Below are 18,450 nucleotides of genomic sequence, written 5' to 3'. Positions count from 1 at the left end.
GCCCCATCTAAAGTCAATTTTATTTAAATGCTTCACAAGTATCGAACACATGTATCTCCTTTAAAAATAAAACAACTTTAAAGTAATTATTAACTGAAATTAATTATTAACTGTAATTAAACTTATTTAAACACATGAAACAAAAATACAAAGGGTGCGATATCTATTAATAATTATAAAAAATAAATATATTTTTATTAAATTACACGCTTAATGATCACGTTAAACCTGAGCTTTTATTTTGAAGCCTGAACCTGCAAACGGGAAGTATCCGAGCCAGCCGCTCTTTCCGCGCGTTGCTTTTACGCACGGTGACGCTCACACATCCCGACACAGGCGCACTGAGGAGCGTCCCGGAATTAACGGAGGAGAGAGAAGAGCGATAACTGATTACCGCTGAATTTAACCGATTCCCGGATAAACAGCGCGGCTCCCCGCGGGGCTCCTGCAGGTGAGAGGCGGAGGACTGACCGGAGGAAGAGGGGCTGGTCTCCCGCCAAGCGCGTCTTCACAGGTTGGTATACCGGAGTTATTTATTTCTTCTTTTTGGCACCTTGTTCCTCTCTTAATGTGCAAAATGCGACATGTTACACCAAAACACAATAAATGAATGAATGAAATAAAGTGAATGTGTTGAGTGACACTGTCACGGTGAGATGTTTACTGACGGACAGGCAGGTGTGACTTAACGTGACTGAGGCTTAGCAGCTTTAGCAGCAGCCTGATCAATTAACATGGTAATAAACAAACTACTGGTAGCTCTGCATGCATTCACTTCTCAGAGCTGACCTGGAATCGCATCGAAAGCATTGTTGTGCCAGACTACCGCCAGAATTTTTGAAATTTTCCCATTTCCACCCCCAGGAGATGTTTAACCACCTGACACACACACACAGAAATAAAGTCTATTTTGTTTATTCGGTTAATTGTTCAATTAAATTGTGTTTTATTTCGCAACATGGAGCTTGTGTGGAGTCTTCTGCACACACAAGTTCTCATGGGGGAATCCAACAAAGCTCCCAAAGTTCAGAAAAGATAAGTTGTGTGCTCAAGATAAAACAAAATCCCTGATTTGTTTTGTGTTGGTGTAAAAGTGACACAGTTTCAAAACCAGCTTAAAAAGCATGTTAATGGAGGGCATTCACACCTGGAATGTGATTATGAAGACACTGACCATATACTTTTGGTTTCTTAGCAATTTAAGTGAAAATAATTGAGTTTGTGCTCTGGGTTTTACACGACAGTTTATCTCATTTATATACTTTTACATTCTTTCTTTCTGGAATAAAAGCAGACTCTCTGCTCCTCTTTGTGTGTGTGTGTGTGTGTGTGTGTGTGTGTGCGTGTGTGTGTAGATGTGGGGTCTCTCCATCCCTGGCCTCCTCCAGGTAAACTCCAGGTGACCTCAGTCTCTCCTGACTGCAGCTTTAAGCTCCTGATCCTCCAGAAGACGTCTGCAGGGTGAGACCATTAAACTCACACACGGGTTGAGATTAGAGAGGAACGTGTTCGCAGCTGCTCCAAAACTTCCTCTTTTTCTCCCTTGTTTCAGCAAATTACAATTTCATTAGAAAGAGGAACATATGTGCAATATTACATCTTTCAACATATATTTGTAATAATTTGTGCGTGTGAGATAAAAGCTCACACGCACACAGAGATGAAGCTCATAATATATCATTTAAATATTATTTGTTACAGTTGAGTTTATTGTATTTTGATTGAAGCTCACAGGAAAGCTCAGTGAATGAGCTTTTACCAAACATACCGACATGAACTCATTTATTCCTTGATGTTGTATAGATTGTGTGCTTCGGCTGCAACAATCTGTGGAATTAATATTCAAGAAAACAATTCAGTGAAGGTAGTATTTTCCTGTGCACTGCTGAGGTGAATATACGAGGTGTAAAAGCTGTCATCCATTATAAACGTAGAAAAGACGGATATTTTGAAGTATTGAGACATTATTATAGAGCCTGCAGAGAGATATCACTAACATCAAATACAGTGTGGACGACTACAGATGTTGCAATCATTACCCAAACACGGTGTTGAATCTTGGGGTTGTAGTCTGGATTTAAAAAATACTGACGTCAATTTTTTCTAAAAATATTATCACTTTAAATCATGGTCTAAATGTTTAAAACCCTTTTTCCCCCCTAAAAAAACTCACATTTGAAATGTATTGTTCCTTGATAAATGTCTTAAACAGTGGCTTTAGGCTTGAAACTAATTTATTGATTTATTATCATGTTTCGGTATTTGTTTTCAATTAATTGATCGATTGTTTATTCTAAAAAAGGCCAGAAAATAATAGAAAATGTCATCATTTCACAGATCTCAGAATTATGTCTTAATGTTGCTTGTTTTTTAAAACAAGTATAATTGAATGAAACCATTTATTTTCATAAGATCAGTTCATAGCAGATTTTTCCAAACGTACCACGTCATATTTTCATCTGGCTTCATGGTTTTTGGTTGATGTGAAGCAAAGCTGCTGTACCAGCTGCATGTCTGCATCCATCAGATGCATGCTGGGAAGAGTCTCCCTGTTATTTCTCTTTGGCCTGGCCATTCATCCATTCACCCGTCAATCTGTCCACCTATTTGCATCTACATTCTCTCCCCTCCTCTCCTCCCAAGATCGCTCCCTCTCCCTCCCTCTCATCCTCTCGTTGGAGCTGCTGAATTATTTATCGTCAGAGGGTGCGGCTCGGGCGTCTGAGCCAGAAGGAGGCGGCGGGCTATAGAGCGAGGGAGAGATGGGGAGAGAAAGGGAGAGAAAGGGAGGCACGGAGGTGTCCCACGCTGCAGGGAGCCGTGCGTCAGCAGGGAGAGAAAGACCCAGTGGGAGGAAGGACGGAGGGAGTTCATAGATAGCTTTAGGTGATACGACTGGAGAGAGAGGCGTCAAATGCCCCCCGGTGTGTTCGTGAACGTGTGCGTGCATGCGCCTAGCGATTTAGCAGAGAAGGTCATGGAGCCGAGAGGAGATTAGCAAACTAGAGTCGCAGCTAACGCCGCCTCTGAATAGCAGCTAGAGAGAGAGAGAGAGAGAGAGAGAGAGAGAGGGAGGGAGAGAGAGAGAGGGAGGGAGAGAGAGAGAGAGGGAGAGAGAGGGAGGGAGAGAGAGAGAGAGGGAGAGGGAGAGAGAGGGACAAGCAGAGGACGAGAGGAGCTGCGTACACTATGGGGGAGAGCTATGTGTACCAGCGACTCCCCTACGCCAGAGGAGAGGAGGAGGGCGAGGATGAGGACGAAGAGGAGAGAGACGGGAGGATCAGAGAGAGCGTCGGGGCACAAATGGTAAAATGTGAGGTTGTGGGTGGACATGGCAGTGGTTCTTCTGTGATAACAGTATGTGTGTAGAGGCAGTGTGAGATAAAGAGTGGGCGTATGTGTGTGTGTGTGTGTGTTACAGAGAGGATGCAAGTGTGTTTGTGAATGTGTTGATGATTGACGACAGACTATTCTCCATTTGATTCTAATGTCATTGAATCCCGTGGTTCCCAACCTGCCGGGCCCTGTTCTTCACTAATTCAGGCTTTTCATGCTGTTATCTGACTAAAACAATCCTGTTTATTTGTCATCTAATCTGATTTGGTTCTCTGAAAGCAGTTTGCTTTGTTAATCCTGGATGAAGTTATCTCGAGCAACAGCGCGCTCTTAGTTTGAATGAAAGGCTTAACGAGCAGTTGAAAACCAGTCAGTGTTAATATGATCGTTTGAGGGCTGCTGCTCATGCGATTGCAGCTACAAGACGTAGGTATGTTGCGAATCCTCCCAGCATGCACCGGGGCAGCACATTATTGGGCTTATTTTATGTGTTTCTGCATTGTAACGGATGTCATTGTGTTCTACGTCGTCTCAGTGACATCGTTTGTCCACCAGAGAGCACTGACACGTTTGTTTTTCAATAAAATGTCACAAATGTAAGAGATCCTTATGGACAATGTTTGTTTATGTCAAGACTTTAAATCTTAAATGTTGATATCAGTATTTGCAGACAAAGAAATACCAACAAAATTCATTTAGCTTAGCTTAGCATAAAGACTGGAAACGGGGGAACAGCGAGCCTGGTTCCGTCCAAATCACTGCACCTTTAAAGCTCACGAATTAACACGCAACACCGATTTAATCCAAGTGTCTAAAACTAAAGAAGTTGTGGTTTTATGGGGGTTTGAGCGGGAAAACTTTTTTAATGTTGATTTTGTAGCTCAGAATTGCTGCTCCATTTCCACTGCACATCACAGCGTGTTCATTAACGTCACACTCAACAACTCAATTCATGCACACACGTTTTAGCTTCATACTAAAAACACAGTTATGCACCTGTGGCGCTCTGTCAATGCGTCCTCACATGTATGGTAACACAAGGTACACGTGTGTGTGTGTGTGTGTGTGTGTGTGCAGATGCAGTGTGAGGAGGGGACAGAGTGGCTGCTGGAGTTGCTGACAGATGTGCAGCTGCAGCAGTACTTCCTGCGGATCCGTGACGAGCTCAACGTCACGCGGCTCTCCCACTTCGACTACGTCAAGAATGAAGACCTGGAGAAGATCGGCATGGGACGCCCGGGTTCGTCTCCTTATTACATGTTTAAATAATACGACATTCAAGTCAAGTTGTGCTTATGGTAAGTCCCGTCTGTGAAATGTTTTCAGTGTTTGTGGTTGTTTTTTTGGTGCAGGTCAGAGGAGGCTTTGGGAGGCAGTCAAGAGGAGAAGAGCCCTTTATAAACGCAAGTCCTGGATGAGCAAGGTGCTCACACACACACACACACACTCTTGTATTTGGTAACGTTTACGCTCTGACTCTGTGACCACGATTTAAACCAGCAGCTGAACAAAAGCTTGAATGCCAAATGAGATAAGCAACATTCTAACTTTTAACAAATTCCTTCTATTAGATAACTGATTTCCAAGGCTGACAAAAAGCTCACATGTTTGCAGAATGTTGTATGTTCATAAAGAGTGAAATAATGCTGGGGCTCGTAGGTGTTTCCGGTTAAACGGCCCGACGCCGACCCCCAGCAGCCCCTCCCTCAGGGGGCGTCGTCCGGCGCGGCACCAGCCAGCAGCGAGCCGGGGGCCTCGCTCACCTGCCTGATCAGAGAGTCGGAGCTGCAGCTGTTAGAGCGGCTGGGAGACGGCACGTTCGGGGTGGTGCGGAGAGGGGAGTGGACCGGACCCAACGGCAGAGTGGTGAGAAAGGAAAACATCACGGGATGCACAGTGTGCAGAACGTGTGAGGTTATCGTCTCTCCCTCTCTGTCAAACAGTTGTCCGTGGCGGTGAAGTGTCTGAAGGCCGGGGTGTTGGACTCGGACGGTCTGGACGACTTCATCAGGGAGGTGAACGCCATGCACTCACTGAGCCACCAGAACCTCATCCGGCTGTACGGCATCGTCCTCACACAGCCCATGAAGATGGTAAGACACACACACACACACACACACTCTCATTGTTCATGCAAAAGTAGACACCTGAGTCACAATAAGGTGTGTAGATACTGATGAGCAGTGTTGTGTGTGCAGGTGGCTGAGCTGGCCCCGCTGGGTTCCCTGTTGGATCGTCTGAGAAAGCGGCAGGGTCACATCCTCATCTCCTCTCTGTGTAACTACGCCGTGCAGGTCAGTGAAACAGCAGAACGATGAAACGCACACGAGAGCAACTGGAACCCTCAAATCCATCCGGTGTTCATGTATGGCTGGTTTATTCCCAACAAGCCAGCAAACTTCCACGACGTCTGTGCTTCAGAGGCGTTTCTCCCACTGGATGTAAAATACTGAGAAAATACTGAGAAACAAATAATTATCGTGCAGCAAATGTAAATATTCTAGTGCATCCGGCACAACATGAAGTTTTGTTCTGAAACATGAACAATAAGTACAAACGTTTTACTCCATATGTCAGCAAAAATGTTTCTTAACAATGAAGGATATGTTCCAATCCTGTACTTACGTACTGACACTACACATTCAAGATACTCCACTACAATAAATCGTCCTGATTTCAGAGCCATACTCCAGTAAAAGTATGTAAGTATTATCAGCAAAATGTAGTAAAAGTATCAAAGTAGAAGTACTTATTGTGCCCTGTTACTATTGTGTTTCTGGGTTATATTACTGCTGCATTAATGTCTATGTTGCATTTTAACTGCTGTAGATGTTATAGGTTGTGGTCATTTTAACTCTTTTATATTCTGTTGGGTGGTTTAATCTACAGCAATAGATCATATTCTATAAGATCATACGCTCAGACAAATGTAGTGGCGTAAAGAGTATAAAGTTACATAAAATGGAAAATACAAAAAGTAAAGTACAAGTACCTCAAGTACCTGCTGATGTTCAGCACTGTCTCTGTCGGTGTATAGGTGGCGTGCGGCATGGCCTACCTGGAGCAGAGACGTTTCCTCCACAGGGACCTGGCCGCCCGCAACGTCCTGCTGTCCACCAATGAAACGGTGAAGATCGGAGACTTTGGCCTGATGAGAGCACTGCCATCACACACCGACCAATACATCATGGAGGAGGGCCACAAGATCCCTTTCCCGTGGTGAGAAGAGCGTCCTGGTTCACTCCACATCATCCGGTGCTTCAAACCGCTGACGTTTTCTTTCTCCGTCTTCGTCCTCGTCTCTCTGCAGGTGCGCCCCGGAGTCTCTGAAGTCTCGTACTTTCTCTCATTCGTCCGACACCTGGATGTTCGGGGTCACTCTGTGGGAGATGTTCACCCACGGACAGGAGCCGTGGCTGGGCCTTAATGGGAGCCAGGTGCCCACATCTCTTCTAGTTTGCCGTAAAAGTTCACGGGAGGAAGAAATTCATGTTTTGGATAAAAATAACCATTCAGCGGGTAATAATGACCCGTCGGCGTTCTGTTATTGCGTCCGCTTGCAGATTCTCCACAAGGTGGACGTGGACGCCGAGCGGCTGTGTAAGCCAGACGACTGTCCACAGGATATTTACAACGTCACGCTGCAGTGCTGGAGCCCCAAACCTGAGGACAGACCGACTTTCATCGCCCTCAGAGACTTCCTGCTCGAGGTAGCGTTCAGATCATTTACTGATGTAAACGCAGTATCACTCTCAAAATACTGTGTTACAAGCAAAAGTCCTGCTTTCAATATATATATCAATAGATGTTACACAGAAGTTATACTCCAGGCAAACAAAGGACAATACAAGCAAAGGAATAAATCACGTTATTCAAGACGACATGAGGTGTTCTGTGTCTTCTGATCCGAGTGATAAATCATGAGACTTGTGGAGCAGTTTGCTCAAACCGTAAGTGCGTGTTTGTGCTCTGCAGACCATGCCGACGGATATGAAAGCGCTGCAGGACTTTGAGGAGGAAGACAAGCTCCAGATTAAAATGAACGACGTCATCACCATCATAGAGGGAAGGTCAGTTGGATGTGCAACAAGGTGCCGTATACCCAAGAAGAATGTCAATTGAATTTGCGTCCACAAAAGCAGTATTTTAACGAAATGACTGTTTTTTTGAAAGTCTTGCTTGTGTGTGTCAGTGCAGAATGAACATCATCCTTTCAAGACAACAAATGCATCTTCTGTTGGCATTGGATTCCTTGAATTGTGGGAAATTATTGTAATTACTGTCCTGTTACTGGCTCATTATAGACATATTGTGGCTTCTGTGTGTGTGTAGCTGCCCTAATGAAAACCCACAAGTCAGCAATTATTTTTGCTTGATTTGCTGCCATTGGTACATTCATCATGTGACAGAGACAATTTGTTGCACTCGGGAAACTCCCGTTATTAGGAAATGATGTTGAATATGAGGATGCAGATTATACAAATCAGTCAACATGTCATGTGGTAAACAGAGTAGAAGCTATTCTCTTTGTTGTGCTCATGTGTCCGTGTGTGTGTGTGTGTGTGTGTGTGTTTTCAGGGCGGAGCACTACTGGTGGCGAGGTCAGAACAAGGGGACGCTGCGTGTCGGTCAGTTCCCTCGTCACGTGGTGACGTCGGTCGCCGGTCTGTCCGCCCACGACATCAGCCGGCCGCTCAAACACTCCTTCATCCACACCGGACACGGAGACACGGACCCTCACAGGAGCTGGGGGCATGCAGATCGCATCGACAGGTTAATAATACTCACTCGTTCATAAAACATTCGTTTTATTCATATAATGTCAATGAAAGGTTTTCGTCCAGTAGGGAAAAAAAACGCTAAATGTGCAACTAAAACACGATGAATTGGGGGGAAAACGTCCAGTGTGGTCCATGTTGAACCCCGTTTCATCACAATAACAGATATTTTAGGTTTATCTTTCCACATGTTCATGCCGGTTGTTTGTGTAGTCATGAACTCTCAGCCCCTCAGGGGAGAGAATCCAATATTTTACAAGCCAGAATAGATAAACACCGCATTTTGTAAGAGTAGCAAACTGCTTTTCTAATCCTTGACGAATTTATCTTTATCTAAAACCACAGATTTCCCTTTGATACATTGGAGACCAGTAAACTAAATAAAGTATTACATTAGAATGACTTCATTGTCCACGGTTAGTGGAAATGTGTCTTTGCTTCCTCCCGAGTACAGTACAGGTACAAACAATACACACAAGACAGCATGAAACACAAGCTGTGCAAATGTATAAAATAATGCAAATGTAAGCAACAAATAAGTTGCATAAATTATAAAAGATTGGCACACCTGATATAATATTAATGCTGTCAAGCTTGAACCATGTTTTGCAGCAATGCTTGTTCTCCACTGGAGTGCAGCAGTGCATCAGTTCACATGATGCACTTGTTAAGCTGCTTTAAGACCGAGCTCAAATCCAGAGCAACTGATCCAAGAACAGTAAAAAGCCTCAATGCTCTGCTCGACATTTGAACTGGCAGTGATTACAGCAGCAAAGTGTGTCCAGCTCTTACTGTCATCAATCACATTTCATGTTGTTAGTAACTGATGCTGAATGAATGTGCGGCGGCAGCGTTCTTTGAATGTGATTTACTTGTCCGCTCCCTTTCAGTCTGTATTTGGGGAACCCCATGGACCCTCCTGACGTCCTCGGGATGGACCCGAGCACCGCCCGGCCCACCAAACTCCCCAACCGCTCCAAGAGTAAATCCATCTCATCATTTAAACGCACAGTGGTGGAACGAAACTACGTACATGTACTGTACTTAAATTCAAATTTGAGGTACTTTTTTCTGATAAACTGAAGGATGAAGTTTTCTTTCGAGTGCTCAGAAAATTCTCCGACTTCTTTAAGCTGAATCAACGACTGAATAAAAGCCTCTTGGATGATGAAAATGCATCGTCACAAAGCTGCCAACGGCTTTTTTTCCGAGCTCATGAGAAGTTTACGTCGAGGTGCGTGGTTCTCACAGGACAGCGACGCTACAAGTGATGATGATCTCATAGAATATGATGCATCGCTGTAGATTAAACAACCCAACAGTTTAGTACAAATCAGCACAAAACTAAACAGCTACCGCAGTAAAAGGGACGGTGAAGGAATACTTTTACTTGAGTAAACTTCTTCCACCACTGCTTATACTATGTGGCTTTTGTTGTACGCGCTTCTCTTTTAGGAAACTGAGCTCATTCTTCTTTCAGAGTGGTTTTAACTCGCTGAGTGAACGCAGACTAAATGTCTAAAACTCTCTTTGTCAGAGCAACCTCCTCCTCGTCCGCCTCAACCTGCCGTCCAGCTGAAGAGTAAGTGTTTCTCTTCTTGCCCTCTGCAGTCTGTCGTCTACAGTCTGTCCTTTTAAATACATGTTTCCTGACTCTGGAGTGTGTGCGTGTGTGTGTGTGTGTGCAGAGCCGTTCTACGACTTCGTGATGGACGACTACGACGACGACGGCGACGACAGCAGCGCCTCCTCGGGGCTGAAGAGGCTGGGAGTGTCCCTGGGGCTGAAGCTGCGACCGCGGGAGGGGTCCGGCGTGCGCCCGGCCAAGAGCGAGGTGTCGCTCATCGACTTCACCGATGACAGCTTCAGCTCGACCACGCCCTCGCCGCTCGCTGAGACGCGGCAGCCGGATGAGGACACGCTGAAGGTGCAGTTAGAGAGTGGAGAGCAGTCGGATGCGAGAATAATTTGCTGTGAGTTTGAAGAATGAAGGAGGGTAAATGCTACACATGTAAGCAATTAAAAGACGGTGAAGCGTCATAACTTAGGTTCAAATGTTTTCTATTTGCTGGTTTGTTTAACAGGGATAGTGCACATTTATAAACATTGTTAAACCACCTGAGTTTATCAAAAGGCTGTTTTTCATCCATAGCCCCTGGACAGATTTAACAAAATCAAAAAACGAATTATTGAACAAAATTTGTAAAAAATTGCACCGATTGAAACATGCAAAGCAGACGCATACAGTACACAGGCATGAATAATAAAATGATTCATGCAGAAATATTCAAAGACTTAAATATATTAGATAAGAGTCATCTTTATTGTCACTGCACAGAGTATAATACTGAGAAAATAATGTCGTTTATTATCGAACCAGAAGAGCAAACAGCAGTGAAGTGCAGAGTAACGTACAGAATAATACTCAAATAAATATAGATTGTAGAATAAACGGTTAGAAAAGTTTTTTTTTTAACACAGATTCCTGGTGAAATATATCCACTGCAACATAAAACCACGTGAAACAACACTGTGTGGTCTGTATGCGGCAGCGTTACAACAGCTAGCGCAGCCGGTTGTACAGACGCTAGCAGATTAGCTCGCTGTAGCTGTCGTGCTAGCTCGGTTAGCCCCGTTCGTAACAGCCGTTTTCTGCTCCGTGTCACCGTTTATCTCGCTGAAGTCGATGTGAAGGATGATGTGATGCATTTTTCTGGAGCAGCACATACTGATTCATTCATTCAGCTGACAGGGATCGCTTTTACGTTTTTCGCACATGATTCCCTATCTGGGGATTTCAGCTACCTCTTGGCCTTTTGGTTCTCCCATCGCACGCCAACACAAACACAAAGCAATTGTGCTCCGGCATCACGTAACCCTGAAGTCAAAGACAAGCCCACACCGTCTGCGCTCTCAAAAGAAAGTCCAGACGTCGGCCTCTGGCTGAGAAATGTCTGGACTCCTTCAGTGTGATGGATTCATGCTCAGCGATTGATCGTGTGCATTGTAGCGGTTTACTTTGGGTTTCAAAGGAATGTTTCATCTTCCTCTAATCTTATGGCTCCCTTCAAAGCTGGAATTCATGGTGGAGTTTTCATACGTTGTCTAACATGTTTACAACATAGACATGTCGTCATCTTCGCCTTTTGTGAAGTCGTTTAGGAGTTGAGCATAAAGGTCGAGGGCTTATGGGAAATGGTGTTCGTTAAAGTCCGCTAAGAACGAGAAATATTAAATAAACAACGATAACAGATTGCTTTTTGTAAAACTAGCTTCTTTACCTAGACATGTGAAGAGAGCCAAGGCTGGATGTTTTGTTGTAAGAATTGTTACAAATGGAAACGATGCAAGACGTTCTACTTCCACTTTGGATCCATATGTATAACCACCGCTGAACTTAACCTGTGCATCACTTTTTTTACTTCATTGCCCATCATTCTCATCCTCAGGACACTCCGTCCATCTTGGACTGGCCTCTCCCTCAGCCGTCTTACGACGTGGTCGCGACGGAGCTCGAGGACCAATCGGAGGACCAGGAGGTGCGGTCTATCAACACGGGGTTTACCGAGGAGGCCGCGGCCACGCCCTGCGGCACTATGGCGACCAGGAGCGAGTCGCAGTCCGCCGACCTCTTCCAAGAACTACAGAGAGAAGTAATGAACGTGTAGTCTTCAAAGTAATCTTTGATTGATACACACAAACAGACATGTATGAATGTTTCTGTCTGGCTGCAGGTGATGGTGAAGCTGCAGGTTCCGATGTCAACGGGCCGCTCCCTCCCCTCCTCCCCGCTCCCCATGCCTCTGGCTCCGTTGGGCCCCCACCGGCAGATCTACCTGCCTCCTCCCTCCCCCACCTCCACGTCCTCCTTCTCCTGCTGCTTCGAGGACCGGCCGGTGCTGCCTCCCCGCAGCCCCGTCCCCCCGCTGCGTCCCTCCAAGCGCAACCTCGCCGCCCGCACCACCCACCCGCAGCCGCGCTCCAGCTCCATCTCCGTGGGCGAAGGGGAAGACACGCCCCCTCAGATCCCACCCAGAGACCACGCATTCTCTCAGCCGGGCTCCCGCTCCTCGTCCCCCCTCCCACTGGTTCCGCCTCTGTCCTCCTACCCCATGGCCCTGCCTCCTCCTCCCCTCTCCATCTCCCCACGAAGGGCGTCCGGACACCTGGGTCCCCTTCTGTCCTCCAACTCGTCCTCCTCCACTGCTCAAGCTACATCACGGCTCGCAGCTCGTGGCTCCTTACTGGATCCCCTCGCCTTCAGTGAGGGGCGTGGCCTTTCCTCACTGGTTGACAGCTCTACTCCCGCCCCGCTGCCAGAGCGACCAGCTTTTCTGGAAAGGTGTGTTTCTGATATCAAACACTGTCCAACTATCTTGGTTAACCAGCAATATAACAACATATTATAATCAGTGTTTTCACGTTATTGCGTCGGCCACCGTGGGAGAAGTTTCAGTTGGTTGCATCTGCTATCGTACAACACCAGACCTTTCCAGAGACGAGTGTGTGTAACTGTCAAAACATCTTAAAATTCAAGTTGATACAGAAGGCGAGGCTCGCTCTATTAAATCGCAGCCGTCACTCAATGCGGAGGAAGAAAACGCTGTCTGACTGACGGCCTCACGGAGCTGCATTTGTGTTGCTCACTCAAGCATTTATCGAGTTTATTTGAATTCCATCTGTTCCCAATCTTCCTGTTTTACTCGCAATATAATGACATATTTCACATAAGCTCTTTACACAACAAGAGATATAGATAAGAGATGTAAAAAAACTAAAAGAAAGCATAAAAATGTAACAATCGGAACGGCAAATACTGATTAAAAGAGGTTTCGTAGCCACAATGAGGAACACTGTTCTTAAAAGTGACCAAAGTGGAGTTTGATGCACATTTAAACTGTTTTATCTTGCAGTTTTTGTGTGAGATGCAAAATTTTAAATTAATTTTGATATTATAGTCCTCTTAAGTTTGATTCTGCTTCACTTTTAGAACACGTATTGGCATTAACAGACGTTTTTATTACAATTTTTTGTCTTTTATATTGCTTTCATTCGTTTGACTAAAATACTTTTAAATTGAGTTTTAAAATTCAATATTAACCTTCAAAACAACCAAACAACTGACAAGAATATTGATCCTTAAGGTCGAGTTCGTAGTCGTTATGGAGCTTTTGATCATATCATTTCATGTTTATTGGCAAAATAATGGATATATATGAATGAAATATGAGATGCATGTGATTCATTTAATTGTAAAATATTTGTCATACAAGCTTTGAGTCAGTATATAAATGAAATAAACATTATGTCATTGATTCATACCTAATTATGAAAAATGTCTCCATATGTTGTGTCAGATATGGAACAGCCAATATGGCGGCTGTCAAACCCATGATTCAGCATCCCAGCGGAGCCAAACCAAACTCCTCCTACAACAACAACAACGGGCGAACTGCAGCTCCCAGCATGCAACAGGAGCAGAGCGTCGCACAGGTAAAGGAGAGGAAAAGGAAATGTTTTTATCTTCTCCTTTCCTCCTCATTGCTTTATCTTCACGTGACTTTTTAAGAACATTTAAAAGTCCCTGTGTTGATTATTAATTTTATGCTGACAAAGCAGCAGATCTCATAGTCAGACTTGATCTCCTGCTCCTCCACTGTCTGGATGGATGATTGTTTTAATGTTAATTTAGGATTATCATAAAGTTTATTGTAGTTTCACAACAGTTTGTGTGAGTTTGACTGTAAACTTCAAAGTGTTTTCGGGAAATTAGAAAAATATGTTGAACTTGATGAATTGCAAATTTGATTAATTGTACAAGTGACTGAGCAAAGTTGTTTTTTATGTTAAATTATTAACATATACGTTTCAAGGCTTTGTAAATGTTTACAGTTTAGAGGATTATTTCAAAATAAAGTCCTTTTCCTGATATGGAAGTTACTGTTTGAAATACAAAGAAACCATAGATCCAGTCATGTTTCTTTAAACTTTAATCCTTCATTCATGACACATTCACGTTATCATTGACAGGTCCAAGGAGCAGTGCACGGCCTCACGCTGGAGGAGTGTCAGGCTGCTCTGCAGATTCACAACTGGAGCATCCTTCAGGCCATAAATCATCTGAAGGTAAACCGATACACATCTGTCTACACATCTGTTGTGTCCTTGAGTGCAGGTGTTTACCAGGTACAAGAATAGGCTTTGCCAAAAAGTTAACATATAAAATACATGTCAATTTCTCTAGATTTTAATGTTTGCACTCTTTTACTGGAAAATTGTGATCACAGTAAGTAGTTTTAGGCAGAAATTCCCAGGAAATACCAGTATCTCAAATCCCCAAGTACAAACTTACAGTACACATGCTGATCCAAAAAAATAGAGAAGAAGCAATCAGGCAATCCAGACTGATGAGGTTTGAACCATTTATTGCAGCAATATGCATTTGATTGTGGCGGTGTGGCTCTGCTCACGTGCCACTCGACACACAGAATGTCCCTGAGCTCAGCTGTGCTTGAAGTAGAATAATATCAACACGATCAGAAATGCATGCAACACAAGTCCAGCCCACACCTTGCCGACCTGCCCGCCTAAAACGCCTCCTCGCGTCGTCCGTGTCGTAGGTGGAGCAGCTGTTTCGTCTGGGCCTGCGCTCCAGAGCCGAGTGCGAGGAGCTTCTGCAGCGCTGCCAGCTGAACCTGGAACAGGCCAGCACGCTCATGCTGGACACGTACGGGCCGCATCGAAACAGGTAGAAAGTTACATCAGAAAGAAAAACAAAAAAAACAGCTGTCCGCTGTGTAATGGCTGTTATTTAAGATATATTATTTAATGGCTGTTATGGCAGTATATGGCAGCTGTTCTCTCTCTGTAATGTATACGCCAGTGTGTTTTCTGAGTTTAGATGCAGTGATAGTTACAGAACCCTCTCTGTAATAGCGTTATAATTTACTTTTGCTCAATACTTATTTTTCAAGTAGAGCTTGAACACATCACAATGGTAAAAGTAACCAAAACAGTGACCTAAATGTGATTTAAAAACTCTGAAAGGAACCACAGAGTTGAGTGATCATTTTCTGTGCGCACATTAAAATGTAGTAATTTGTTCTATATTATATTTGTAAAAAATTGTTTTTAGTGCAGCTTCAAGTTTCATCTTTTACAGTGTTTTAAATTTAGGTGGAAAAAAATTGGAATTTTAACTTTTCCTCAAACATCTCAGCAGAAGATTTTTAATTACATTATAGATTCATGCGCCGTCTCTCCGTCTCTCTCTCTGTTTCTCTCTCTGTCTCTCTCTCTGTCTCACAGGAAGTGACAGCCGGAGGACAACCTCATGGTAACGAACCACTGACGAGCTCCTGATGTCATTCGGATCAACGCGCCAGAACTCACCGCTCCAAGCACTCGAGCCACCGCGATGCAGTCTAATGAAGGGAGCAACATGAAGCAGAGTACGTGCCTCACTGTACTGTCAATTCCTGCTCTTACCTGCGTCATACACACGCATGATCATCATACGCTAACAGAGCAGCTAGTTCAATGTGTTACTGTTACTGAACAGTTGCTATTTATGTATTTTTGTTTTATTATTATTACGTGAATGAGACGTTATGCTTCCGCTGGTAGCTACTGCAAACCTTTACTGTGTGTGTGTGTGTGTGCTGTGAATGTGTGCATGTCCATGTGTGTGTGTGTGTGCCCATGCCTTTCTGCTGTTAACAAAGGGACATGTCAGCAAATGATGTATGTTTTTATGAAAATGTACCGATAAGATGCTGTATTGTATACAGCATAAAACTGAGTGTGCATATTTTTGAGGACACATTGACTGCTGGTCAGAACAAGATTTATCTAGTTAGCAAAGTGAATAAGATACAAGTATTATCAACGTACCTTTCGTGTTGTAAACAAAGCTTTTTAGGCTTTTTCAAAGGGGGGAATTTGATCTTATTGTCAGCAATAAGATTCCAAAACAGAAATGTGAAGATATCTACAACCACCTCATGAACACAGGGTGTTAGGCGCCGATATGAACCTCCACAAGTTAGTTATTTAAATACCCTTTTAAATGTAAAATGACAGCTGCATGATAATCATAAACACATTCCACACTCATTCACCTGAATGAGTCGGCGACTGCTCCGTGTCGAGTGTGTGCATGTGTGCTTAGCGCTGCAGGTGGTGATGAACGTCGTCGCTGATTAATTACAAGCGGTAAACGGATCGGAACGGATGACAGATTGTCTGTTGTTGCTGCTACTCTGCATGTAAGAGTGCGTCACTCTGCTGTATGTGACGCTGAACGCATTATACGTTATAGAGCAGCTTATTCATGAAATATGCCCTCCGATGTTTTATAATAAAGTGAAATTTGAGTCCCTCTCGTTTGTGTTCTCTGTTTCATGAATGTTAAAGTCCGTCACTGTGTCACGCAGACTGGATTTAGTTGTTTTTTCCTCCTTTGCTCATCTACCCACCTGCTCTGAATCAGCCTCTTCAGTTGCTGCCAGACAATCAGCTCCCTGCCGGTTCTCCCGCCTCATCACCTCGTTCCCCCCACCTGCACTTCATCAGCAGCTATTCCACAGGGTATAGAAGACCAAAGGTGTCTGATAACTGAAGAATACTATGGTCAAATAAACTGGAGATAAACAAGTGAATAAAGATGCAATATCTCAGAGGGTTTGTTTGATGCCCTATAATTAGATTGATAGAGTGAAAATAAATCAGGTTTTTTATTTTCTTATCGTTTTAAAATGTCAAAACAGTACAGCAGGTGAAAGCAAATTATACTGAGGAGAAATAAATCCAATTAAAGAAGAATAATGATAAAGTAACAACTCTTTTGGATTTTCTGTTTTTACACAATTCATTTTTCATTTCTATTGAATTCATCTTAAAATCTTTACAAACTTATTTTATGAATGCCTTTTTATAAAAGATGTTTTAACTTATTCATTTAAATACATTTTTTGATTTATTTCCCCATTTACTTTCCTGCAGTTATTTCTTAATTTGCTTTTCTCTTTAATAAGTACGTTTTTGATCTACATAACTCCGAACACCTTGAAAATGTAATCAGAGGAAATGAAGAAAAACAAATATTCACATCTGCATTTTTTGCTTTGATCACTTTGACGAATAAACATAAAATGGAAGTGATTGGAACATCGTCACTGCTATTTATTGTTTTCCACAGGAAGCTCAAGTCTAAACGTGATTCCTAAAACTGAGCAGAGCAACAGGGTCAAACAGTGCAGGAGTTCCTTCTCTAATGGAAGTCGTGTCTCTGCTTCCTCAGGGATCAAACCTGTGACCTTTCCATTATGGGACCTCTAGGCCCCCCCACCTCCTATTCCCTCACTCACTCACACACTCCCTCGCTTCCTAAATTGATCGCAGCTGCAGTGCATTGTGGTCCTATTGCTCAGCGTGACCCCTGGACTGCCCCAGACACTCGCTCTGCACTTCTTTGCTACAGCAGTAAGCACTCTGTCACCTTCACTGATGAACACACACACACACACACACACACACATGCACCTTTTGTGTCTCACACACACATATGGAGACGAGGTGTCACGATGTCCGTGCTTCACTTCATGTGATGGATGTACAAAGTGTTTTTGTGTGGGATTATGGATGTTTTTGTAATTCATGCTTGTGTTTAAGACTGACGGGTGTCAATAGTCATCGTAGGGTGTTAATCTCACCCGCCGTGTTTGTTTGTGATTTTAACGAATGATGAACGATGTGCATTTTACTGCAGTTACAGGTTAAACTAATTATAGTTATTTTCATCATTATAGAACACGTTCAGCAGGTTTTGCAGCCTTTTTGTGTTTTCTAGTTTCAGTTTGTTTCCTCGCTGTTTCCATGTTCAGTCGGGTTTGAATAAGAAGCATTACTTATAAGGCCGTAAGGGATTGTTAAGTGGATATTAGGATAACCGTTCAGAACTCAGTTGTTAGACACACATAGATTTAACTTTTTACTACCACGAGGAACATTTACTACGTAAGCTAAATTAATGCAATTGAGAATTTTACTTTAAATGCAGGTTAGATATTTATTGCAAAATATATTTAGCAAGGGCAAAGCTTCAGCTCACATAAAATAATAATACTACACATGATTTCTTCCTTTCAATTCTTTGGTTATACTCTTCTTCTTTCTTTTCTTCATTCTTGAGCAGAGACGAAGTCCACCGCTGCGTCTGTAGAGGGAAGTCCAGGGTCCTCTCAGGTGGAGCACTCGAATGGCTCTTACGACGTTATCCTCTCGTCTGTCAGCGTGTCGCTTCTTTTATAACACCTTTGGGTTATCTTGACCCCCC

At 43.5% G+C, this 18,450-nt stretch overlaps 1 protein-coding gene across 2 annotated transcripts; it reads left to right on the top strand.

Annotated features, from left to right (window-relative positions):
• The first annotated feature begins 425 nt into the window (after positions 1 to 425).
• Positions 426 to 16,453, top strand: tnk2a (tyrosine kinase, non-receptor, 2a). Of its 2 annotated transcripts, XM_079291854.1 has the most exons (21): positions 426 to 514; positions 1,356 to 1,461; positions 4,414 to 4,576; positions 4,689 to 4,759; positions 4,996 to 5,202; positions 5,280 to 5,429; positions 5,535 to 5,630; positions 6,374 to 6,555; positions 6,647 to 6,773; positions 6,900 to 7,046; positions 7,312 to 7,406; positions 7,915 to 8,109; positions 9,005 to 9,096; positions 9,652 to 9,696; positions 9,803 to 10,041; positions 11,564 to 11,767; positions 11,849 to 12,456; positions 13,472 to 13,607; positions 14,145 to 14,240; positions 14,735 to 14,862; positions 15,423 to 16,453. In XM_079291854.1, exons 3-21 carry the CDS (start codon positions 4,414 to 4,416, stop codon positions 15,427 to 15,429), a joined length of 2,988 nt encoding a protein of 995 aa, XP_079147980.1. In that variant the 5' UTR covers positions 426 to 514; positions 1,356 to 1,461; the 3' UTR covers positions 15,430 to 16,453. The 2 variants fall into 2 exon arrangements, with proteins under 2 accessions (XP_079147980.1, XP_079147981.1); XM_079291855.1 differs by lacking the exons at positions 426 to 514; positions 1,356 to 1,461 and adding an exon at positions 3,172 to 3,306.
• Positions 16,454 to 18,450: the final 1,997 nt, after the last annotated feature.

The sequence above is a fragment of the Melanostigma gelatinosum genome (assembly GCF_949748355.1).
Source record: "Melanostigma gelatinosum genome assembly, chromosome: 20".
Classification (NCBI taxonomy): Eukaryota; Metazoa; Chordata; class Actinopteri; order Perciformes; family Zoarcidae; genus Melanostigma; species Melanostigma gelatinosum.
This window is presented reverse-complemented; position numbering and strand designations above follow the sequence as displayed.

What these genes read in the sequence shown, in the direction of transcription:
- tnk2a (XM_079291855.1), top strand. Translation starts at nt 3,190, where the DNA reads ATGGGGGAGAGCTATGTGTACCAGCGACTCCCCTACGCCAGAGGAGAG. An exon ending in TCACACAGCCCATGAAGATG is followed by an intron (nt 5,430 to 5,534) that starts GTAAGACACACA and finishes TTGTGTGTGCAG; the next exon opens with GTGGCTGAGCTGGCCCCGCT. An exon ending in ATCACCATCATAGAGGGAAG is followed by an intron (nt 7,407 to 7,914) that starts GTCAGTTGGATG and finishes GTGTGTTTTCAG; the next exon opens with GGCGGAGCACTACTGGTGGC.